The 26,616-nt window shown below is 34.2% G+C and overlaps 1 protein-coding gene across 7 annotated transcripts in view; it reads left to right on the top strand.

Moving 5' to 3' along the window:
* Positions 1-26,616, top strand: part of CDC42BPA (CDC42 binding protein kinase alpha) — a 277,737-nt gene that overhangs the window by 237,063 nt on the left and 14,058 nt on the right. For all 7 annotated transcript variants that reach the window (XM_037510331.2, XM_054694969.1, XM_054694968.1 and 4 more), the window contains 11 exons: positions 6,530-6,635; positions 9,529-9,665; positions 10,641-10,780; positions 12,024-12,105; positions 13,932-14,148; positions 15,265-15,327; positions 16,089-16,682; positions 18,342-18,439; positions 21,222-21,306; positions 25,264-25,387; positions 26,075-26,192. In XM_037510331.2, the coding sequence (XP_037366228.1) occupies positions 6,530-6,635; positions 9,529-9,665; positions 10,641-10,780; positions 12,024-12,105; positions 13,932-14,148; positions 15,265-15,327; positions 16,089-16,682; positions 18,342-18,439; positions 21,222-21,306; positions 25,264-25,387; positions 26,075-26,192 (1,764 nt within the window). The remainder of the gene's footprint in view (positions 1-6,529; positions 6,636-9,528; positions 9,666-10,640; positions 10,781-12,023; positions 12,106-13,931; positions 14,149-15,264; positions 15,328-16,088; positions 16,683-18,341; positions 18,440-21,221; positions 21,307-25,263; positions 25,388-26,074; positions 26,193-26,616) is intronic.

Here is a 26,616-nt window from a genome sequence, read left to right on the forward strand (position 1 = left end):
GTGTAAGATGGATCTCATTGTAGTTTTGATTTGCATGTTGAACATTTTTTCATATGCCTGTTGGCCATTTGAATTTCCTCTTTGGAGAAGTTTCTTTTTAGCTCTTCTGCCCATTTTTTGACTGGATTATTTTCTTTGTTTGTGTTGAGTCTCATCAGCTCTTTGTAGATTTTTGTGATCAGTTCTTCATCATTAGTGTTGTGTGCAAAAATTTTCTCCCAGTCAGTGGGGTTTCTCTTTGTTTTGGTTATTGTCTCTTTTGTTGTGCAGAAGCTCTTTAATCAAGAAGATGTGGTACATATACACTATGGAATATTACTCAGCAATCAAAAAAGATAAACACATACAGTTTGCAGCAACATGGATGGTGCTAGAAAGGATCATGCTCAGTGAAATAAGTCAGAAAGAAAAAGAAAAATACCAGATGGCCTCACTCATAGCAGGAATTTAGAAAACCTAAATAAGGGACCAGGAAAAAGACTAATTAATACAAAGTAAAAATCAAAATCAACAAGCAACTCTAAACCAGAGACACACCACCAGGGGGAGGGAAGGATTAGGGTCAAAATAAGGGGGGGTGCAATTGTATGGGGAATATAACCAAAATGAAAATGCATACATTGTGCAAAAATGAAAAATGATGTAGGAATTATACAAAAGAAAATATTAAAAAAAAAGAAAATATAACTGCTGAAATAAATAACTATAGATGGCTGTGACAGCAGAATAAACAATAACAGATAATAGAAATAAACATACAGCAGAAACTTAGGTGGAAAATATGTATGACAGAAATAGCATCAGTATATAGGAGATATATATATATAATATAAATTCATTGCTATATATGTATGTATTTTTAAAGCTATACATAGATTCATTGCAATCCCTGTCAAAAGTTCATGGCATTGATTACAAGAAAACAATGAACTATTCTAAAATTTGTATGGAACTCCAAAAAACCCTGCATAGCTAGAGCCATCTTGAGAAATAGGAACTAAGTTGGAATTATCACATTTTCTGATTTCAAACTCTATTACAAAGCTATGGTAATCAAAATAGTATATTAGCATTAGAAGAGACACAAAAATCTACAGTTCAGAACAGAGAACCCCCCCCAATAAATACATATTTTATTTACCACACATATGGTCATTTAATTTATGAAAAAGAAGCCAAGAATATGCAATAGGGAAAGAATAGTCTTTTCAGTAAATGGTGTTGGGAAAACTGGACAGCTGCATGTGAAAGAATGAAATTGGACCGTATCTTACAGCAACTCAGAATGCATTGATAACATGACTGTAAGACTTAAAACCAAAAAACCCCTAGAAGAAAACAGAGATAATAAGTTCATTGACAGCAACATTGGTGTTGAATTTTTTATATGACATGTCAATCAAAAATCAACAAGTGGGAAAATATCAAACTAAAAAGTTTTACATGGCAAAGGAAAATATCAACTAAATGAAAACATAGCATGCTGAAAGGGAATAAAATATTTGCGAATCACATATATGATAAGGTGTTATATCCAAAATATATAAGAATTCATATGATAGCAAAAAAATTAGAAATGCTAACTATAAATCGGCAGAGAAACTAATATTTTTTCCAAAGGAGATACCCAAATAAATGACCAATAGTTTTGTTAAAGTGCTTTACATGACTAATCCCAGGGTAATGCAAATTAAAACCACAATGAGATATCACCTCACACTTGTTAGAATGGTTATCATGGAAAAGACAAGAGATAACAAATGTTGGTGAGAATGTAGAGTATAAGCAACCTTTGTGTTTAGTTAGTGAGAATGTAAATTGGTGCAGCCACTATGAATGAATAAATGTTGATATGGTAAGAAAAGTAAGCACATGTATGGATCTTAAATTGAAGGAATAAATAGAAGATTAGCAAAAGAAAAAAAAAGATATAATTATGCCTGCTGATGGCAATGGTATTTATTGAATGAAGGCAGAAAGGGGAAAAGAAAATATGGTAAAACCAGTACTCTTAACTGTGTAATGAATTGTCCCTAATCTTCATGACCAAAAAAAGGTCTGTTAGGCACATGATTTTGTGAGTATGAATTTGCTAAGGGCTCAAATGGAAGTTCTCACTAGAAGTGGCTTAAAATAAAAGTATATAGAAAGATAGAAAATAATAAAGAAGAGAGCACAGATACATAGTATCGATATAAAATGGAGTTTAAAGTACAAAACATAAAATGGTATGGGTTAGTTGGCAGTGGGTATACCTCAGTAGTAATACTTGATGGGAGTATCCCAATATTACCTCAGCTAAAAAATAATTAAGTGTTTAAATTTGCATTTCCTTGATGATAATTGAGTATTTTTTCATGTGCCTGTTGGCCATCTATATGCCTTCTGTGGAAGTGTCTATGTTGGTCTTCTGCCCATTTTTTATTGGCTTATTTCCTTTTTGTTGAGTTAAATTTAAGTTCTTTGGCGATCTTGGATATGAGCCCCTTGTCAGATGTATGATGTACAAATACTTTCTCCCATTCAATAGGGTGTCTTTTTCTTTTAATGATAGTTTTTTTCACTGTGAAGAAGGTTTTTAGTTTGATGTAGTCATATTTCTTTTTATTATTCTCTTACTGTTAGAGATGAACCCATAAAGACATCACTGAAACCAATGTCATGGAGTGTTTGCCTATGTTTTCATCAGTGTATATGGTTTCAAGTCTTACATCTAAGTCTTTAATCCATTTTGAATTAATTTTTGTTAGCATGACATATTGGTCTAGTTTCGTTGGTTTCTAGTTTTCCCATCACCCTGTGTCGGAAGGACCTTCCTTTCTCCAGTGTAAACGCTTGGCTTGTCTGTTGTAGATTAACTTCCAAATAAGTGTGGATTTATTTCTGGGCTCTCAATTCTATTCCATTAGTCTGTGTGTCTGTTTTTATTCCAGTATCATACTGTTTTGTTCACTGTAACTGGTATAACTCGAAGTGTGCAATTGTGATATCACTGTTGCACAATTTTTTATTTCATTTCTTTTTTAAAAATAATTTATTCTTTTATGTAAAAACATTACCCCCCCAATCAGGTATCTCCATGGTAGGGTACCCACCAACAGATTACCCCTTGTCTACTGTGCTTCTTTCTCTCTTTGTCCATCCCCTCTATCTTTGGATGCTTCAGTTTTGTAGTCAGTTTTCAAGAGTTAGCTTTTAAGTTTGTGTTTCTCCAATTCTTAGTTTGGTTTCTCTGTTTTCCACATTTCAGTGACACCATCCGATGTTTATCTTTTTCCTTCTGACTTATTTCACTTACCATTATCTCCTCCAACTCTATCCATGTTGCTATAAATGGCATGAGTTTACCTTTTTTTGATTGCTGAGTAATACTCCACTGTGTATATGTGCCATATCTTCTTGATCCATTCATTTGTGTTTTGGCACTTAGGTTGTTTTTATATCCTTGCTATTGTAAGTAGTGCTGCTCTAGGAGGTGCAGGTTTTCTTTTGAATTAGTGTTTTTGTATTTTGGTAGTAGATACCTAGGAGTAGAATTGTTGGTTTATAAGGCAGATCCATTTTTAGTCTTTTGAGAAACCTCCACGGTGCTTTCCATAGGGGCTGGACTAGTCTATATTTCCACCAACAGTATAAGAGGGATCCTTTTTCTCCACACCTCTGCCAGCACTTGTTTCTGGTCACTTTGATATGGGCCATTCTCACTGATGTAAGGTGATATCTTTAATCTTTATACGACCCCTTCCACAATTTAACCATTTGGATGGTGGTTCACTTAAAATTAATGCTCTACTAAAACATTGTTTTCCTTTCCTGTTATTGCATACTCAGTTAAAATTGTGACATACTGAGTGGATCTGGAGAGGGGAGGAGGGGAATGTAATAACATTTTTAAGCAATTTATTGTGTTTTATAAAAAATCACTGTTAGATTTCTCATGACTGCAGTTATGTTTTAGTTGCTATTTCAGACATGTGTTGTTATCCTTTAGAAGAAAAGAACAGGCCCTCCTGGTGACGCAGTGATTGAGCACTGGGTTGCAAAGCTGCCTGCAGCCTCTGCAGCGCCAGTTTGATCCCTGGCCACTGGGCGAGGGTCCCACATGGCGTGCAGACCTCTCCTGCCGCCTGCTGCTCCCCTCAGCAGTGTATTTTGTCGGTCTGACTGTTCTGTTCCCCGCTCTGGCTCTGGTGAATTCTCTACACCCTCCCACGCTTCTGACTGTACCCAGTGCTTGTATAAATAAATAAATAAATAAATCTTTAAAAAAACAAAAAAGGAAGAAGCGAACAGACTTACCTTGCACAGTTGATTAATTGTAATAAAAGTCTTCAGAACCAATACATGTAAATTAACTTTCCATCTTTGGAATTAATGTATTTTGAACAATTGAAAAACTTCACACTAAAAATTTGTTCTTGATTGTTCCTAAAAATAGAAAAAAATAAGAATAAAAATTAGTATATAGAAGAAATGTTGAGAAAATTTTATATCATGTTAACAAATCAGGTGCTTGTATTTTTGTCACAGATATGGAGGTCTTTAGTCTTCACCTAACTAATGTTTTATATAGTTCTTGGTTCTCTTTAGAAACATATTCTACATAAGTTCCTATATTATCATGCTTTTGAAAGATGGCAATATCAAACAGATCTGGGCTCAAGTTAGCTCTCTGTCATTAGGTAATTCAATTAATTACTGAATAATTTACTTAATCTTGCTTTTTTTTTCTTTTTCATCTATATAAGGAAATAATATTTATCTTTTTAGTGACATTGTATCCATGGGATGATGTATATGAAGTGTAGACAAAATCTTTGTATCTTGGTTGGTACTTGGTAGAGGAGCAATTATAGAGTTAGTATAAAGATAATCTGTGTCCTACTTAGGATAGAGTCAATCCCAGTGCTGCTTTGAAACTGAGGGGCCTGAGGAATTTCTAAAATAGAATGGTTTGAGATTGACCACTGCTCTAAATATGAGAGTCTCACAGCATTTCAGGACTCCAGTACTCTGATTCTCAGGTCATTCTATATAAGATGATCTACTTTTCTTCCTTGATTCTTTAAAAAAAAAAAATTGTGGTGTATAAATAACATATCCCAGTTGAAACAAACTATGAATATTCTCATTAGCTTTTTGGTAATGCAAGTTGGTCTCAACTGAAATAAAATACTACTTCATAACTTTTTAATCAGCAGTGATATATGATTTGACTATGTGATAAAAATGTCTTCCTAGTTTAAATCAGTCACACATACAAAAGAGAAATAATTAACCAAGTTAGCTTTCAAATGTAAAGAAATCCGTTTTGAATACTTTATGCTGGGCATGCTTCAAACTATGTTGTCTCTATTAATTAATGCTTATTTAGCTACCCATAAAGTATCTACTATTATTGTGTATATTATGGAATGAGGCAAATAAGACACAGAGGAGCTGAGTAATTTGCTCCTAAGTTCACATAGCAGAGTGAAAAAATGATTATTATAACTTATTATTATTAAAACTTGCTAAGAGTTAATTAAGACAGGAAAGGAATATTCCTGAGATCTCAAGTTTTCATTGGTTTACAACTATGTAGGTCAGACAAGATTTACTAATTTCAGGCTGCCCTCTGACTGCAATAATGTGTGTTTTCTGTCTGCTCAAGTGTGATACTGCTTGTTTCCATGGAAGGAAACAGATTTATTAAGTATATTATTTATCCTTGGTTCCAGAAAATTAAATGAATCATTTATAGTAAGAACAAGAATTGTAATTCATTATTCTTTTTTAAGAAGGTATAAAAAGCATATTAAATTTCCTTACTTGTATAGATGTAAATATGTAGAATTACACTCAGCTCTTGCTTAAGAATAATTTGAAAATTACTTTTAATCCTGAAGTCAAACTTTGCAACAAAAAGGAAAAAAATAGGGGCTTCCCTGGAGTTAAGATGCAACCGACGAAGCTGTCCACAGCCTCTGCAGCACGAGTTTGATTCCCAGCCAGGGAGCTACCCACATGGCACAGCAGACCTCTCCTGACTCGCCCGCTGCTCCTTTCAGCAGTGTATTTCAGTCAGTCTGCCTGTTCTGCTCCCCACTTTGTCTCTGGTCATCCTCTCGCCTTCCCACATCTCTGGCCTGTACCCCAGTTCTTGTGTGCATAAATAAATAAATCTTAAAAAAAAAAGAAAAAATATTCACGGATATACAGCTAAAGGTAGAGTTAAAATTTGAATGCAGATCTGTCTGATTCTGCCATCTCCCAAAGTTTAATAATTTTGATATTTTATAGTTTTTCACATGTAGGTCAAGAGCAATTATTTAGCTTCTAATTTTTAGCAATAATGTAACTCAGTATATTATTTAAATATTTAGATAGGATATTTGAAATATTTAAAGAGGCTAAATTATAGAAAGATGTGGTAAATGCAAATCATATATTTTACTTCTATTTAGGAGTAAAATTCTAAAAGCTGGTATAGGTCACGGATTCACATTATGGAAATCCTTTAAATAAGTTTTATCAATTTGTTTTGCAGCGCAAGACTCATCAGTTTTTTGTCAAATCTTTTACTACTCCTACAAAATGTCATCAGTGTACATCTTTGATGGTGGGCTTGATAAGACAGGGATGTTCCTGTGAAGGTAAGAACAAAATGGTAAGAAAAGGTGGCTTTAGAGTCCTAAAATTTACCTAAATTGTAATCAGGTAATTATATTCTATTTAAAAAATATATGAATGTTTATTTTACTTAATATTTCTTTTGGATGAAAGGAACAGAGCACTTTACTAAAGCCTGTACAATTTGGAAATGCTTCTCAGATGATCCCTAGAAACATTTTCTAGGGGAGATACGTTTATATAAATGTTTCATTCATCATAGTTTCATAATTCAGATGTATTTGTGGTCCTGTAAAACCATTAGCCTATGTGACAAAGATAATGAAAGTTATCCATGAATCTATTCATTTATTCTTGTCTTTTATTACAGAAATGACTAATTTATTATCAAAGAAATTGTTATGGAAAATAATGCAATGCAGTATTTTTTCCAGAAATATTAAATGTCATGCCCCAAAAGACATTTTATTCCTGTTTTTTCCTGGACCTCCGGTGGCTTAGGGGTTAAGTGTCAGCAGCAGCACCACCACAATGGCCTGAGTTGGATCCCTGGCTGGGGAGCTGACCCCCATATGGCGCAGCAGACCTCTCCTGTCCCTCCCACTGTTCCCCTCAGCAGTGTATTTCAGTAGATCCTCTTGTTCTGTTCCCCCTTCTGTCTCTGGTGAATCTTCTCATTCCCTGCACCTCTGGCCTAGATCCCAGTTCTTCTATGCAAAAGAAAAACAATAGCAGATGTTTTTCCCTCCAGACATTAATTCTTTCTCTCTGTGTTTTGGACACTGGAGATACAGTGTCCAAGCCTAAGGTCAAGTAGTGTCTCTATCTCCAAGTGGACGGAGAAAAAGAAAAACAGTCTGCCCTTATGTAGCTCACATTCTGAGAGATGAGAGATCAGGATTCTTTTGAACAGAAAACATAATATATTTATTTTTCCTAAGACATCTGAAATGAAAATGATTTCAAATCTTTATGGGATATATTACTTGTCTATTAGAAATATATTTTTTTGTGAAATCAGATTTACTACTATAACAATGCCTCACATATAATTTACTAGTATGTTTTATTAAAAAGATGAAAGTAATTGCTATTTTAAATTCTAATATTAGTTTCCATTTCTTAACTCTTAGGATTAGAAGGGACCTTGAATGGAGGTCATCAGCCCCCATCAGATGCATGTGTTCCTGTTATATATTATAGTTAGCCTGTATTTGAATACTTGGAATAAGGGGAAAATAATACTATCTTAAGGCAGTGTATTCTGTACTGCTTAATTCTCACAACCAAAATGGAAGATGTAGATAACATGGTCTTAACTAGGCCATTAGGTGCATAATTAAGGTTGAAAAGGAGAGATGTGAGTTATAACTGTATGACAGGATGACTATGAGTGACATTATCCAGATAAGCACATGTAGAGTGCAAAAAAACAAATATGAGGACAGAACCTTTAAGAAACATAGTTAGGACAGGTAAAAAAGTAAGGATAGCAAAGTAATCTAAAAAGAAATACCCTAAATCATTGAAAGGAAAGTGTGTCTAATGTCAAAGGAGAGAATACGTATATTTTTAAAGCCTTTTCTGATTCAGAACTTAGTACTTATAAATGTTTTAAATTTATAATCAGAAAGAATCTAGACACTACCTGACCTTAGTTCCCTAGAATAGGAAATTTTACAATCTCTTCAGACTCTCTTCTCTTCTAAAGCCTGCTCTGTAAAGCTGTAAAGGAGACAGATTAGAGTATGCCCAGGCTTTCAGGTTTTACAATAACATAAGTTTACAGCCTCTACAGATTACTGTCATTATCATTTTCTCTCTGGTTGGTGGAAATTAGATCCAGTGTAAGATAATTATTTTGCTTTTTCCACTGCCCTTTGGAGGTGAGAGTTTTGCTTGTCAAACAAATTGTAACAAATCTACTTATAGGCGAAGGATGTCTTATAGATGTTTATATAGTTTTCAAGAGTCAGTACTAGCCTATCTTGCCTCTGTTGGTTTTATGGTATTCATTAGTGATATATATAATTTATTTCCCCCTGTGTATGTATTCCCACAATGATATACCTCTAGTTTCTGTTTTAATCTTTCCCATGTATTCTCCAGGATCCACTCTTAGAGTAGTTGTCTAAATAGACATTTTTAGCCTATAACTCTTCCCAAGTCATTTTACATATTTTAATCTTTAATTCTTACCTCACCAAGTCTCAATGAAATTTAGGAGTTTATTTTTATTTATCATTTTGGCTTAGGATCTCAAACTCATTATCTAAGCATCAAATGGAAGTGTAATGGCAGTATTGCTAGAAATAGGTATGCAAGCTCTGAACCCCAAACTACCTGAATACTGAAAACATTGATAACTTACAGGCTCAGTGATCCAAGGCAAATCAGATGCAAATGGTGATAATTGTACCTCTTTTAGATTCACAGAATAGTTAAAAGCCCTCAATAACTCCTGAATTTACCCTTATTTTATACCTCCTTGGCATGGATAAAGTTTGCCAGATACAGCAAAAATGACAGAGTTTAATGTCCATTAGTGATGCTTAAAGAGAAATTTCAGGGCAGATAGCAACTTGCAGTGAATGAGTGAACTCCAGAAACTTACTCATTCAGGAATTTAAAGTCTAAATCAACCTTTTCATTCCTAAGGCTAGTTGTTTTTTTTTTTTAAATCTCTTTCAATAAGCTAACACATTGAAATAATAAAATACAATTTAAAAATTCACTATTTCTTATTGATAAGCAAATAAACCAGTTCCCTAAATGACAAAACAGGTTTTAAAAATAAAATCAGAGATAAGCATTCATGTAACTTAGTACTTTGCATAGAATGAGTGTTCTGTGAATTTTATTTTTGTAAAAATGAATTTTTATTGAATATTATTTCTTTTTTCTCCCTCCAAAAAGCATGCGGATTCTCCTGTCATATAACTTGTGTAAACAAAGCTCCCACTGCTTGTCCAGTTCCTCCTGAACAGACAAAAGGTCCCCTGGGTATAGATCCACAGAAAGGAATAGGAACAGCTTATGAAGGTCATGTTAGGGTAAGTATAAGTAGGTTGCTTAATATTTTATTTTTTTATTTTTTTTACTTTCATTTTTTTAAATTTTAACATTTATCATTTTTTTACATTTTTTAGACAATATTTGCTTCCCCCCACCCCCTCAGATTGAGTCCCCCTAGAATTTCCTTCCCCAAGGTACCCGTGCACCATTACCACAGTCACTGTGCTCCTCCCTCCCTCTGATCCCTCTCCCTCCTCCTCCCCTGCAGGATGTCTCTGGTTTATAATTGTCTGTTTTTGCTTTGTTGTGGTTTGTACTGTTATTTTTTTTACACTGATGTCTTATTTGGTTCCACTATATTACTGTTATAAAGATTAATATTTTAAAACTTACTAATTGATTCAAGTTAAATCCAGTCACTTTATACAGGTATTGACAGAAAATTAATTGAATAAAATGCATTTGATAATTTTATTTCATGTAAAGATTGGAAAACAAAAACTTTGCATTTGCTTAGAAGTAAATTTCAAAATATCTCAAAATTTTCTTCACTATATCTTATAAGAAAAGATGTTGAAATCACCATAAAGGATCTGTTGGTCTTCCTAAGAAGTGGCTTATACTTATGATGTATGAGATATCATCAAGGTATAATCTCACGTATAATATTGAATGGTATTATAAGTGTAAGCTGCATGTCATCTTTCTACCAAATTTGGCTTTTATGCTACTTAAAAAAATATATATGAATACATTGCTAGTGAAAGTTAAAATGGTACCATTTTAAAGATCTTCACAGTAAAATGTCCTTCAATGTTTGAAGAATTTGTTCTCGTTTTTTCATATGTTATTTATGACATATTAATGATAGTTCATCTGCTACTTTGCCAACCAAAGTGGCAGATTTATTTTTAACTTTTCACTTTGCAATTGCATGTGTAACTAAAGGGACTCACTCGTTACAACCTGTTAATTTGAATTGTTTTTGTTTGCCTGTCTAAATCAAAACTAAGATCCCTAAGCCAGCAGGAGTGAAGAAAGGATGGCAAAGATCATTGGCTGTAGTTTGTGACTTCAAACTCTTTCTCTATGATGTTGCTGAAGGAAAAGCATCTCAGCCCAGTGTTGTAATCAGTCAAGTGATTGACATGAGGTAAACATTCACAAATATCTGTCTTTGCAACATAGGAATAAAAAAAGTGTTGAGTTTTCTTTAATTCTTTTATTTAAATTTATTTTCATGTTAATTTCCTAATATTGTTATAGTAAGATGACTAAAGATAGGAAGTAAGGTGTAGTTACAGGACATGTTGGTATGTGTTGAATTTGTTGGAGCTGGGGGTCAAGAAAAAGAAGCAAATATTGAATCTAAAAGTCCAATTTAAGGTTGCTGAGATAATGAAGGCCTATTGTGTGGTACTTACTATCATGTAAAGGCTTAGAGTATAATTCCACTATGAGCAAAGGAAACAAAAATCTCAAAATCAGACTGCTCTTGAAATGCATAATGAATTGATAAACATTTAAGTAAATCTATTTCCTGAATGTTTCTGGTCCCACTCTTCACACTCTCTCCCTGCCCCTAGGATTGCTCTCCTTTTCCTCTTCTGTAAGTCCAGACCTATCCCCTGAGTGATCTTATTTACTCCCTGAGTGATCTTATTTACTCCCTCTGTGTTGATGACTTGCAAACACATAGCCCCAATCTAGATCTTTTTCCACTGTTCAAAACTAAGACTTAACAACTATGACTCACGCTGGCAGTTAGTACCAGAATCTCAAAACATCTTCCCCACAAATACAGAATATGATAGGACAAGATGCAAGAAATAGTAGCAAAAAAAAAAAAAAAAAAAATCTGACTTGGAGCCTGCTGTAAGGGTTTAAATATAGAAAAATATTTGGGGTAGGGGGAAATTCAAGACTAAGGTGTCAAATTTCCAAAACCAAGAGAATGATGCTACCAATAACCAAGTTAAGGAATCACAAGGAATAAATCATTGTGAAAGAAGTCTATTATAGGTTTTGAAGGATCAATGAAATATTAAGATAAGCTGTGTTGAAAGCTCTTGATATGTTTAATGGGAGGGAAAAGGGTACAGTCTTCTGGAAGTTCTAGAGTCCTACTGGGTTCAAATACCAGTTCTACCTGAATTCTTACTGGCCTTGTGACTGTGGGTAAGCCAGCAGTTATTTCTAGCTCTTGTATAATGTGTCATTGTTAATTTACTTTTGATAAGTTAATTTTGGGCCCTACCAATTATATGAGGAAAAAATCAAATTTTCTGTGTAATTAAGTTTTGAGGATAAGTTCATATGTGTTACTTGTGTACACATCCAGAACTACACATACATACCCACATACGCTGACTTTTGATGTTCCACTTTTCCTCCAGGGATGAAGAATTTTCTGTGAGTTCAGTCCTGGCTTCTGACGTTATTCATGCAAGTCGAAAAGATATACCCTGTATATTTAGAGTAAGTATATGTTTTGCCTCTCTATATAAATCATAAACTTACTAAGAATAGGGAGCAAACCTTGTATTTCTTTATGTATTCCATGTCACACAATACTTAAATATATAGATAATTGGTGCTAAGTAGATTCTTAGTGCAAGATCTGTGCAAAACATGAATGTATGGTTCCTAAAATAGGTTTCCTTTTGGTTAATATTTTTGAGTCACATTGTTGTAGAGCAACCCCGAAGTGGGGGTGAGGTCCACAAAGCCTGTATGGGATTATCTCAGGACATCATTTCCCCCTAACAACATCAGTTTTCAAATAAATACTGCCACATGGAAAATTGAATGTGAGATTTCTTAAGATAGTTACTTAAACCAATAGTGATTTATTTTTTTTACCATTCTGTGGGTCATCTGTACAGTTCCTTTGACATTGACCGGGGTCACTCATGTGGCTGATTTCAACTCATTTAGTTCTGGAATAGCCAAAACGGCCTGACTCTCATATCTGGGAGCTTGGTGCTAGATGTTCACTAGGTGGTCTTCGTGCTTTCTGTTAACACTCTCCGTGTAGTCTGTATAATAATTTAGTAGTCTGGCTAAGCTTTCCATGGCTGACTTCCAAGAGAACAAAAGAAGCTGCCAGACCTTTTAAGGACTAGGCCCAAAGCAGGCATAATAATAGTCTGTATTCTGTTGGTCAAAACAAGTCATGAGGTTAGCAGAGATTAAGGGAAGGGGAAATAGACTCCATTTCTTGATAAGAAGAATGGAATTCCATAGGGAGAGTTGTTGGTAACCATCTTTGTAGGCTGTCTACCATAGTGCTATCAAGAATCAGTGAACTGAAACAATAGAGGTAAAAAAAAAAATGCAAAGGGAGGAAGGAAGGCAGGAGGGAGTGGAGGACAGAAGATAAGGACTACCTATCCAATATTATGCTGCTATACTTAGTATTTGTCTATAGTCTTGTATCTAAGAAGGTTAGACAAACTCAGTTCCCAGATCAAGAACAGTTTAGTCTTTCCCCAGCCACCAAGGGAGCCTACAGAATTCCATATAATTTATTACTGATTCTCATAGATAGGTTTTATTGCCACTGCTGCTTTAATTAGCTTTATAAGCTATTCATATATATATATAATATGTAATTCCTATATATATAATTAAAATCTTTCCTGATTATGCAGTTTATATAATAATCTCATTTAAATATTGACTCAGGTATTCTGATTTTCTATAAAATAATGTGAGTCATTGTTGTGAAGGAATGGGGAATGTAGCTATTAACATTAAGACATTTTAAAACAAGTTGAAAATCAGTGTGGTGTGGTGTCTCCAAACATGAACATAGGATCCCAGTCTAGCCTTGTAGCCTTGGAATAATTTATTTCTCTGTATCATAGTTTTTCCATATATAAAATCAGGGTGTAATAATAATACTATCTCATGAAGATGTTGAGAAGGCTAAATAAGTTAATACTAGTAAAGCACTTTGATCAGTGCCCAGTGATCTGTAATTACTCAATAAATGACATTTGCTGCTATTATATGAATATTTAGTAATGCATATTTCAGTGACAGTATTCTGGCATTTAATAGCAAAGAAAATAAAAATTATACTATGATATAATGGTAGTTGCTATCTCTGTGAATTCTAATTCTAAAAATAGTTATTGTTCTGAATAGCTAAAGATATTATTTATGTTAGGAATAGCTAAATGTATTGTTTAATGAATGTTCATTTTGTTGGCTAGAGCTAAGCAAGCTAGCACAAGCATAAGGCTGACTTAAAGAGTATCTGTTTTCTAACATCATGAATATTGATTAAATTGTTCTAGGTCACATCTTCCCAGCTCTCAGCATCTAGTAACAAATGTTCGATCCTCATGCTAGCAGACAGTGAGAATGAGAAGAGTAAGTGGGTAGGAGTGCTGAGTGAATTGCACAAGATTTTGAAGAAAAACAAATTCAGAGACCGCTCAGTCTATGTTCCCAAAGAGGCTTATGACAGCACTCTACCCCTCATTAAAACCACCCAGGCAGCTGCAATCATAGGTATGAATTTATAACATCTGTTATGTTACTACAATTTTTTACTAACCTACCTTGCAAGCAGGGGCTGGCTTTCATCCGGGAGTCCCAATAACCATCACAGTGTGTGTTATGTCACATATGCTCAGTAAATGTTTATTGAATGAATGAGACTGCATTAGAGCTTTATTTTTTCAGTAAAGGATACGCTTTTCTAATTTACTTCTGAGAAAGCAGGAATACTAAAGATTAGCCTATTAACAAACCTGTATTCTGCTTGTAGGACTTAAAACAAGTTGTTTAATTACTTAAAGCATAAGTTTCATGTGTGAAGTTTAGATACTGTTTACCTTTCACAGGTTATTGGAAATAAATACAGCGGAATAAATAACACAGAGCGCCCTGCATGTCCAATGTCCCTAAGGAATGGAAGCTTCTGTGTCTGGAGATTTAAGTCTTCACCCTATTCATATGTATATATCCAAGCCATTTGTCATTTTCTTGTAAATTTAATGAGTACAGGGCCTCCCCTGGTGGCACAGCGGTTGAGCGCTGGGCTGGGGGTTGAGCGCTGGGCTGGGAAGCTGCCCGCAGCCTCTGCAGTGACAGTTCAATCTGGCCACCTGCGAGGGTCCCACATGGTGCCTGCTGCTCCCCTCAGCAGTGTTATTTCGTCAGTCTGCCTGTTCTGTTCCCGGCTCTGGCTCTGGTGAATTCTCTTACCCTCCTGCACTTCTGACTGTACCCAGTGCTTGTATAAATAAATAAATAAATCTTTAAAAAAAAAAAAATTTAATGAGTACAGTTCACAATTTTTCCCTCCCAAAACAAGAAGTGACTGAACCCAGGATACTAACAAACTAGGTTTTCCATCTTTTCACCTTCTGTTTATTGGCTAAAGAGTAACTTCCTTTTTTAAGTATTGATAGAAATTACTTTCTAATGACTGTTCTACTGAATATGACCTGAGATATTTACCACTATAATCTGAAAGGAAATTTAATAGTACAAATTGTCATTTTTAAATTATTGTTTCATTTATTGCAGGTTTTTTGCTACCAAATTTCTTTATCTTTTTTATTTTAGTTTGAAATAGTTTTTACCTAATAAAAAAATCTTTCATGTTTATGTCTTACATAGATCACGAAAGGATAGCTTTGGGGAATGAAGAAGGATTATTTGTGGTGCATGTCACGAAAGATGGTAAGAGAAAATTTAATTGTTGTGGATAACTCTAAACCATGTGTTAGAAAATTCCAAACTCTAGATTCTAAGTTCTAAAAAGAGTGGGACATTTTTATTATTCATCCTAACCAGGTGATTTTATAAGTCAAAAGATATATTTAAAATATCCTCCTTAATTCTTTTTTATCCTCCTGAGTTGAACTTTATATTGTTTTAATAGACCTAGAAGAGGTAAGTTATTGAAATGTGTTTGTTACTGGGTTTTTTCCACGCTTAAATAGAATAATTTTTTTCTAGGGAGAAATTAAATAATTAAATAAAAAGGAATCAGTTTACTTTAATATTGTTCAATCTAGTGTAGGCTCTTTGGGAAGCAATGTATTTAAACTGGATTAATTTTTTACCCATAGAAATACCACTAGTGAAATGTGAGTTAATCATTTCTTTGTTGTTTTTTAAATGGAAACCCTTGGTGATATTGTCTAGAATTTAGTGCCAAGGAAAAAATTTCGTTTGAAGATGTGGCATGCTTTATTACATAGAACCCTTGCCTTGACTTCCAGAAATCTCAGTGCTGAATTTGGTACCTTACTACACATGGGTTAAATTATCTTATAATAGGTGTGATTATCTTCCTCTTTCTCTGTATGTTTTCTGATCTCTTATTCTCTGTGTATATCTATCTTTATTATAAGTTGACATGCATCTTTTTTAGTATAATTGGGATATGATTAAGAAAGCATTACTTTGCATATAATAGATGTTATTTCTTCACATAGAAATTATTCGAGTTGGTGACAATAAGAAGATTCATCAGATTGAGCTCATTCCGAATGATCAGCTTGTTGCTGTGATCTCAGGACGAAATCGTCATGTACGACTCTTTCCTATGTCAGCTTTGGATGGGCGAGAGACTGATTTTTATAAGCTGGCAGAAACTAAAGGGTGTCAAACCATAACTTCTGGAAAAGTGCACCATGGAGCTCTTACATGTCTGTGTGTGGCTATGAAAAGGCAGGTCCTCTGTTATGAACTATTTCAGAGCAAGACCCGTCACAGAAAATTTAAGGAGATTCAAGTTCCATATAATGTCCAGTGGATGGCAATCTTCAGTGAACAGCTCTGTGTAGGATTCCAGTCAGGATTTCTAAGATACCCCTTGAATGGAGAAGGAAGCCCATACAGTATGCTCCATTCAAATGACCACACACTATCATTTATTGCACATCAGCCAATGGATGCCATCTGCGCGGTCGAGATCTCCAGTAAAGAATACCTGCTGTGTTTTAACAGCATTGGGATATACACTGACTGCCAGGGCCGAAGATCTAGACAGCAGGAACTGATGTGGCCAGCAAATCCTTCCTCTTGTTGTAAGCTTTTACTTTTGGCTGTCTTACCATTTCTTTCTATTTCATCTGTCTGTATCATTATTAATGACAGGTTATGTTTTAAAGTAATTTGAGGGCTATTCTAAGTACTAATTATGCTGTTTATATAAAGTAACCATATGTAGTAAGACCTGGAACAGTAGGACCAGCACTGACATGTACATAACTAAAGCTAACCTTTCTAAGGAAAGATTGGCTTAGATGGATTTTTAACCCGTACTCTTGAATTCAAAATAGCCCTAAGTAGTTGTCTTCATGGTCCCCCAAAAATACAGTGCTTGTGAGCATTAATGGCTCACGAGATCTACTCTGGGAGAAGTAATTACTAAGTCAATTATTTAATGGATTATGCAAAGATAATATATAGCTTCTATAAAAATATTATTCTGTTTTACATTTTTATGTAAAATGTAAAATATTGTGCTCTTCCAAGAAGTATCTATACATTGATAAAATTGAATACTGATTATGTGCCATTTCACTGTGTGTTTCAGTGAGCAAAATAGATGGTGTTCCCCTCACAGAGCACGGAGTGTGGTAGAATAGGTGCATGACACAACAACAGGTGGCAGTAGCACACAATTACTGTGATAGCAGAACCAGAGCTCTGTAGAGGCCGTAGGAGGATTGCCTAATCAAAAACGTTTTATTTTTAGTGTAAGATATTTGAACATGTTTAAATGCTGAAGGTAAATAGACACAGGAGAACTAGAGATGGTTGACTATGTGGTAAATATAGAAAACAGAGCAGGATCCCACAGAAGGACTAGAGAGGGTAGGACTCAGAACCAGGAAGAAGACTATGTGACAGAAGAAATGAAACTTCTCCCACCAGAACAATATAGAAGGAATGATGTACAGTTGAGTTTGAAGGTTCAGTGGAAGAAAGTTTAGAAGAGCCACACATATTTACTACAGAAAAATTAGAAAATCTGGATAAAAAGAAACAAAAGAAAAATTCTACCCACCCGGACTTATTAATATCTTGTTTCTTCTGCGATACCTTCTCTTCTCGACATGATATTTAGAATGAATGCTGTTTTATAACCTAGTCAAGTAATAATTCAAAATATTTATTCTAATATGGAATAAGAATTGGAATATCTGGCTTTTATGAATACCTCTGCCAACAGTTTGTCGCATTGGTTTAGGAGAATCATTTCATTTCTCTTTGCTTATGTTATCATTTTTTGATGTTCATGCTTCCAGTAAGTGTATATTGAGCATCTACACTATTCATTTAACTGTGACTGGGCCTCTTACCTAAAGATTTCTCTGTTTTGTAAGCTTGTTTTATGACCAGTAATACTAGCTTAACTACTCTAGAAATCAGATACTGTAAAATGTAATGAAATTGCTTTATAGAACTAGTGTTAACATACTAGCTAATAGTATGTTATACCCATACTATTAACAAAATCCTTCAGTGTCATGCTGATTATGGTATCTGACCCATGGTTGCTAACCCTTCATATATGATTTGTGTTCTGTTTACTCCAAAAATATGTTGATCTGGCTACTGTATAACAGTAGTAATTTGGTGGTATTCCACTCTGCACTTATTTAGTATAGAGCTGACAAATTGTTTTGGTTTCAATAGTTAAAGATAATCGGTCCACTCTTGCCTCCTTCTCGTTTTAGGTTATAATGCACCGTATCTCTCAGTGTATAGTGAGAATGCAGTTGATATCTTTGATGTGAACTCCATGGAATGGATTCAGACTCTTCCACTCAAAAAGGTAATTTAACATTAAAATGTGGGCTAAGCAATTAGCTGGTTTTTACTAAATTTCCCATTTTCTGGCATATATAATTGGCAATTTGGAGCTTAGCTAAGAATGAAAGAAAATCATAAATCAAATTGTTAGACTTTTGGTTGTAATCATAATGAAAATCTTTTAATCAAGCTGGTTAATTTTATAGGTAGCGCAACACAATACTGTTTTATTAAATTTAGTTTCATTGTGGTTATTATGTTGACATAAATATGATTGCCATTATATTGAACAACTTGAATACAATTTACAACCAAAAATATCGATATTATTTTCCACTTTAGTTTAAGGAGTTCTGAGGGGCCATGTCTTTCTTTTTTTTAAACTGTATTTCACATAATGGTATGTAATTTCTAAGCCTATGAGGACAGATTTCTCAGGCTAGAATATTAATTAAACTTAGAACCAAAGTTGTTTGACATCTCATGACTAAAAAAATAAAGGTTTGGCATGTTTTCTAATAAAACATAACATTTTTCTTTAATATTTTCCTGTAGTAACATGAAGAGCATTTGTGTATGTATAGAACAGCTACTTTGTAACAAGTAAAAAGTAATCCTTCCATTTAGGTATTGTGTAGTATATGCGCCATGTATCATTAATTGGGGGCAGGGTTTAAAGAAATAGGTAGGAGTTGCCAGGTATTTCAAAGCTGCCCGCATCTGCACAATTCGATCCCGGCTGCTAAATCAGGAGAGCCGTATAAGGACAGACCTCTCTCCTGCTGTCGCTGCTCCCCTCAGCAGTTATGTGTCCTGCTCCTGCTCTGCTCTGGCTCTGGTGAATTTCTCTCACATCCCGCGCTTTTATTATCCAGTGCATGTAATATAACAATCAAACAAATAAATAATATAAAAAACATGCCTCTATTTAAAAAAAAAAAAAAAAAAAAAAAAAAAAAAAATAAAGAAATAGGTAAAGTTGCCAAGATCATATTTCAAAATCTGCCCCAATTTTAAATCACATCAGCAATGAAAAAAGCTCTTGTAAGTAACTGCCACATTATGTGATCCTCTAGTTTATGAATGTAGGCTGGTTACAATTAGTTTTATTTTTATCATGTAAATTTTATAATATCTATGGGAAAATATGTAACTTATGAATTATAATAATAAGCTGAACACCTGTGAACCTACCTCCTGACTACAGAGCCAGAGAGTGGTACCAATACCACTGCATCTATATGATATTTCTTCCTATTCCCTACCCCTGCCTCTCCCCCAAGAAAATTGCTGTCCTGATGTTGTCTTTGTCTTCTCCTTGCTTTTCTTAAAATACAAACTTTTTTTTTTTTGGCATGTTTAAATGCTCCTAAACAACATATTGTTAAGTTTTTCTTGTATTTGGGACTGTATAAGTGTTGTGTGTCATTTTCCACCTCACTTTCTTTACACATTTACTGTGTTTCTAAGATTCATCTATGTTATTACATGTACTGTATAGCTCATTGCTTTCACTAGTATAAAATATTCTCTTGAATGAATAGATCACAATTTATTTGTTCCTTCTCTGATTAGCAGAATAATTCCTTTTTGCTACTGTAAGCACTACTGCCTATATCTTCTGAAACGTGTATGCAGGAGTTTATTTAAGTCAGTGCCTAGGAGTGGAATTGATGGAACACAGGGAATACAAGTATTCAGCTTCACAAGATAGTGTCAAATTATTTTCCAAAGTAATTGGACCAATTGACACTTCCACCACTAGTATATAACATTTCCTTCTGACCTACATCCTCTCTAACACTTGCCATTGTCAGAAATCAGTTTTAAACCATTATAAATGGTTATTCTAATATCCTATTGAAGTATTAATGTATGTGTCCCCAAGTCACTGTTGTTTCTGATACTTTGTGTTTATTCATAATTCTTATTTTCTCTTCTGTGAAATTACTGTTCAGTTTTTTGCTCATTTTTCAGTTTAATCGTTATTTTCATATTGATTTACTGAAATTCTGTATATATTGTAGATAATAGATTAGTAGTGGGTGTGGTGATTCTTTTCCCTGTTTGTGACATAGCCATTTTTATAGTGCACTTTACTGAACTTACTGTTATAAAATACTGTTTGGCTGAAATTTATTGTTACAACTTTTGATGTAGTTAAGTGTATCATTCTTTTAAGTCTATCCTTTTTCTTTTATTTGAGAAATTCCTATCTCAAAGTCATAAAGATACAGCCTTTATTTCTTTTGAAAATTTGAAATACTTGTCTATTATGTTTGTCTTTAATCCATTTAGAATTGATTTTGGTGTATGATGTGAAGTTAGGATTCAATTGCATTTGTCACATATAGAGAACCATTTGCTCCATCACCATTTCCTGATCGTTCCTCCTCTCCTCAGTGATGTACAATTTCAAATCTGTCATACCAGTCAGTAAGATTGAATCAGTCAAGTCTGATCAAATGAATTAAATAAGTTTCAGAAAATAGGTGTGATATTTCAGTATAATCATTTGTTTACTAATGGCTTTAGAAAGTCCAATTTTAGGTAAAAATGTATTTCTCCCTTTTTATCCAGAATGTTCTACCTTTAAAATGTTATCATTACAATATTGCCAATATTAGATCATTTGGTACCTTTCCAGTTAGAATTAAAGTTAATTTTTTGTTGATTTTTCTAAGAGAACTATATTTTGAAAAGGATGGACAATTAAAAGTCTTAAAGTGTGTACTTTATATGCCAATTTTTTTATGATTTAATTTCTGAAGGTTTTGTAGAAATAACTTTTTTTTTAATTTTAGGTCCGACCTTTAAACAGTGAAGGATCATTAAATCTTTTAGGGCTGGAGACAATTCGATTAATATATTTCAAAAATAAGATGGCAGGTAAGAAAATACTCATTAATAGGATGGCTTCAAAGGAAATATTCACTCTAAACTGCCTGCCTGCAGATAGTAAGTGGCATAACCTATATTTAAACTCAGGCATATCTTACTCCAAAGTCTGTGATCTTGGCCACTATTGCATGCACTCAATCTGGTAAGATAAGCTACTGAATAAAAAGTTATTCTTTTTAAGCTTGCATAGCAGCACAAGCAAAATATCTGTTTCTGACCAACTTGTTACTTTTCTGTGGAATGCAGAGGTGAGGAAAGAAAGTTTAGCTAAATATATCTTCTGGGTTTTTAATACTGTATAACCCAAACAAAATTTATAGCACTAAAATTATAAAAATTGATCCAGAGTTTCAATTTGGGGTTTTTGGGATACATCTTCTGCCAATGCACAGGGCTTAGGACTTCTGAAATGCTGATGACCTGGGCAAAAGCAGGGAAGAGAGGAAAATCACAGCTATACCCAGAAGCAAGGGAGGCGGTGGGAACCCTGGGTGTGTTACTGAGAGGAAAAGGGTGGTGTCCAAAGGAGTGACATGAATCCCAACCAGGGAAACTATCTACGTGGAGTTAAATGAATGAGTTGTTTGCCAGTCAGAATGTGAACAATTGAAATCTCACTTTCAAAAATCATTAAAATGTTTTCATCAATAGAACAGTTTTTCTCAAATTTAGCAACAAATTTCTGCAGAGGTGTGCATAAATTTTTGATATTTTGTGATGGGTCTATTTAATGAAGTTGTATTTATGATGCAGCATGTACTTAAAATAATAATTCAGGTTGACTTAAATGTAAATAAAAACAGGGCCTCCTCAGGTGGCACAGCGGTTGAGCGCTGGGCTGCGAAGCTGCCCGCAGCCTCTGCAGCGCAAGTTCTATCCCCGGCCACTGGCAAGGGTCCCACATGGCATGGTAGACCTCTCCTGCCATGCCTGCTGCTCCCCCTCAGCAGTGTGTTTTGTCGGTCTGCCTGCTCTGCTCCCCGCTCTGGCTCTGGTGAATTCTTTCACCCTCCCGTGCTTCTGACTGTACCCAGTGCTTGTATAAATAAATAAATAAATCTTTAAAATAAAATGTAAATAAAAACATTGGCATCAAAAAAATAAACCACTAAAATATTTAGCAGATATCTCTGGATAGTAGAATTACCATCTTCTTGGTGCTTTTCCCTTTTCTCCCATATTCTTCCTATCAAAAAAAATCCGCCAGAAGTTTGTTATTTGGGAGGATTTTATTTGTTCTTAAGTACTAAATCACATACAAAGTGCTTGACTTCAGAGTTGATGTTCTGGCACATTCTCTTGACACTAGAGGTTTCTTGGCACATACAGTGTAGGAGAGGTGCCACATTTAAGAGGATATTGCCGTATAACTTTGTGTTTTTTGTTTTTTGTTTGTTTTTTTTTTTTTTGGTTTAACTATTAGAAGTCTTTTTTTTTTCCTATATTGCACATTTTATTTTTTATTTTTTTTATAATAAATTTTATTTTTATATTCCCCATACAATTGCAACCCCCTTATTTTGGCCCCAATCCCTCCCCTCCCGCCCCCTAGCCCCCATAGAGTGTCTCTGGTTCATAGTTGTTTGTTGATTTTGATTTTCACTTTCTTTTTTTTTTTATTTTATTTTATTTTTTTTTTTAAATAATAAATTTTATTTTTATATTCCCCCATACAATTGCAAACGCCCCATTCTGACCCCAATCCCTCCCCTCCCGCCCCCCACCCCCCAAAAAGTGTCTCTGGTTCATAGTTTTTTGTTGATTTTGATTTTCACTTTCTTATAGTTATTCATTTTCCTGGTCCCTTATTTAAGTTTTCTAGATTCCTGCTATGAGTGAGACCATCCGGTATTTTTCTTTTTCTTTCTGGCTTATTTCGCTGAGCATGATCCCTTCCAGCGCCATCCATGTTGCTGCAAATTGCATGTGTTTATCTTTTTTGAATGCTGAGTAATATTCCATGGTATATATGTACCACATCTTCTTGATCCAGTCATCTATTCTTGGGCATTTGGGTTGTTTCCAAAGCTTAGCTATTGTAAGTAGTGCTGCTATAAACATAGGGGTGCAGGTGCTCTTTGGAATTGATGTTTCTGTGTCCTTTGGGTAAATACCTAGGAGTGGAATTTCTGGATCATATGGAAGCTCTATGTTTAGTAGGTCCAGAAATCTCCATGTTGAGGTTTAGAAATGATTCCCACCCGGAGAGAGTCACCATAAAGCTAATACTAAACCTAAACTTAAGCTTTCACACCCTCACTTCCAAGATCCTACGCTTAATTTTTTATCTGTTTCTTAGAAGAATTCCAAATATTTGTATAAGATTGAATGCACTGAGTTGGTGATGTGTGCGACCGTGATGGTAAAACATGTCCGTACCCAGCTTGTGTCCCCAGCATCAATCTTCCAACTTGTACTTACCTATGTTTTCATCATTCTGTTTTAGGCTAACAGAAAAGGTGGAACTTAAGGACAACCTAACAAAATTTCAATATAGTTGTCTTGGTCCATTCAAAAGGGAAGGAAGTCCTATTTCCTAGAGGCGCTTTGTTCTTTCAGGAGCTCAGAATGCTCCCTGGCTGTCTAGTTTCCCATAGCCAATCTCGCTCACCAAGATCTCCACCCTCACATTTTTTCAAATTCCAAAATTGTGTTTCATATTCTTACCTACTTTAAAAATTCTATTCTTTCTAACATTTGTTGTTAGGAAAGCAATCTGATTATACTAAGTTATTACAGAACAAAGAAAAATGTTACTTTTTTTAAATGATTGTCTACTTTGACTTGCCTTTCAGCCCCACTTGACCCCTTTCCGCCTCCCTTTCTTACTTTTACTTTCTGGGTATTAAAAACTTCTAAAGACAGAACTTTCTCCTTTTCCTTATCTTGCTTAGATAATGGCATCTATCGTGATGTGTGGATACATTTGTCTATTTTATCTGTGTGTGTCCATAGGCTGGCATTTTTTGAGAATCCATGTCTGACAGTTACTTCTAGGTATTAAAATTGAAATACAGTAAGATGCACAGATGTTGCTAGGTTAGGTAATTAAGTATCCTCTTCCCACTGGCCCCATCAGAGGAGTATAATGAGGTTCTTCTTTAGTAAAGGAAGCTAGTGGAACTCAGTTTCTTTTTTTGATCTACATCATGCACTTTGAATCTTGCAAAGGAAATATTTAAATAAGTTTAATTGTTATTATTTTTCATGAATAATTCACACTTTTGCCTGGTACTGTGCAGATCAACATAGGAGTTTTTTAAAACCAATCCCCTGAACCTGATTCCTGGAAGGAGAGAGTAGATAGTACAGAGATATTGGGAGATACTCCAAAGTGACAGGACACTGAGGCAACTACATTTTTCTTTCTTCTTCTAGTGAAATTGTGCCATTTTGTTTATAATAAATAAAAGTGAAAATATGCTTTCTAAGCTGTGTTTAATTTTAGCATGTGTCTGTTTACATATATTCCATTGAAAATTATTGCTTACTTTTACTATGATCATCAATACACAACTTTCAAAAATCAGAGTTGCATTTAAGTACAGTTGGTTAGTATTTGTACTGTCTTGGGGGTTAATGGATGGATAAATATATCTTTGCACTTTAAAGAATGACATTAGTGAAATAAGCCAGGAAGAAAAAGTACCAGATGGTTTCACTCATAGCAGGAATTTAGAAAACCTAAGTAAGGGATCAGGAAAAAGACTAATTATAATAAAGTAAAAATCAAAATCAACAGGCAGCTATAAACCAGAGACCACACTACAATGGGGGGAAAAGGAATTAGGATCAAAACAAAGATGGGTGGGAATTTTACGGGGATGATAACCAAGATGAAAGTGCATATGTTGTACAAAAATGAAAACTGATGTAAAAAATATAATATAAAAATTTTTTAAAATAAAATAAAGAATAACATTATTCTTCGTGTTTCTTTAACAGAAGGGGATGAACTGGTAGTTCCTGAAACATCAGATAATAGTCGGAAACAAATGGTCAGAAATATTAACAATAAGCGGCGTTATTCTTTTAGAGTCCCAGAAGAGGAAAGAATGCAACAGAGGAGGTAGATATCTGATTTATGCTTACCATTCACACGTTTGCAACATCAGAAGGAATATTTGGTGATAATACAATATTTGATTTGAAAGGAAAATTTACCTGAAAATCTGTCGTTCCTCCATGGTGTTAAAAACTGCAAGTGAATGTACTTCTCAATGTAATTTTTAATACCCTCCAAATTGTGATATTCACTGAATTAAAAAAAAATTAATATATTTCTCTGTATATGGAATGGTTATAAATTTTACGTGAGCCTTTTTCTATAATATAAATACAGAATGTATCTTTGTATAGACTAAACTTATACATGCTTAAGAACTTCAGATTGACTGTTCTCTCCATGAATAAATAGGCTTGTAGTATTTCCAGTTACATATAAAAACATTTCTAAAGTATTTCTAATTATTTTAAAAGGCATGCATATGATGATCAGAATTATTTCTAAAGTAGAAGTTCTGCATCTAAGTACTAAGAGAATCCTCTGTATTTTCCCACCAAAACTCATAAGATCTTTCATTTGAAATTTAAAACAAAATCTATTCTTTTAAGGATTTTTAATTGAATGTATTCTATTCTAAAATGAATAACATGATTTCACAGTTTTATTTTTATGGAAAATTATGCTTAATTTTCTCCAAAATTATCTAAATTGGTCATAGGAAAGTTCCTAAACAGGTGTTTTATTTTACAGAGAGATGCTTCGAGATCCAGAAATGAGAAATAAGTTAATTTCTAACCCAACTAATTTTAACCACATAGCACACATGGGTCCAGGAGATGGAATACAGATCCTAAAAGACCTGCCCATGGTAAGAGAAACAAAGAGTGAATGTGAATATGAATGGGTTGAATGTAGTTAAGGGTCAGTGGGGCAAGATGGAGGGAGAGGGAGAAGGAGAGGGAGAGAATGTATGTATTTATGTATGTGTATCTGCATGTACATGTACTTCAATACACATATAGACGTAAGAGAGTCTGCTGGTATGATGAAGTGTTTATCCATTGTATCACAATATGTGTAAGATGCATGATGACATACTTGATGAGAAAAACAAAATTTAGACATCAAGAAAACAAACATATCAAATTCTTATTTAATTGCATACTGTATAGACCTCTCTCATACCTGGATCCATTATTGTTGATGGACTAAACTGCCAGATTTGTAGAGGATCTATACCAGGATTCAGAACTTAATAGCCAGATTATTAAAATTTCTCTAAATTTGAGCAA

Source organism: Talpa occidentalis, unplaced genomic scaffold (genome assembly GCF_014898055.3).
Source record: "Talpa occidentalis isolate TD23 unplaced genomic scaffold, MPIMG_talOcc4v2.1 talOcc4.14, whole genome shotgun sequence".
NCBI classification, from domain to species: domain Eukaryota; kingdom Metazoa; phylum Chordata; class Mammalia; order Eulipotyphla; family Talpidae; genus Talpa; species Talpa occidentalis.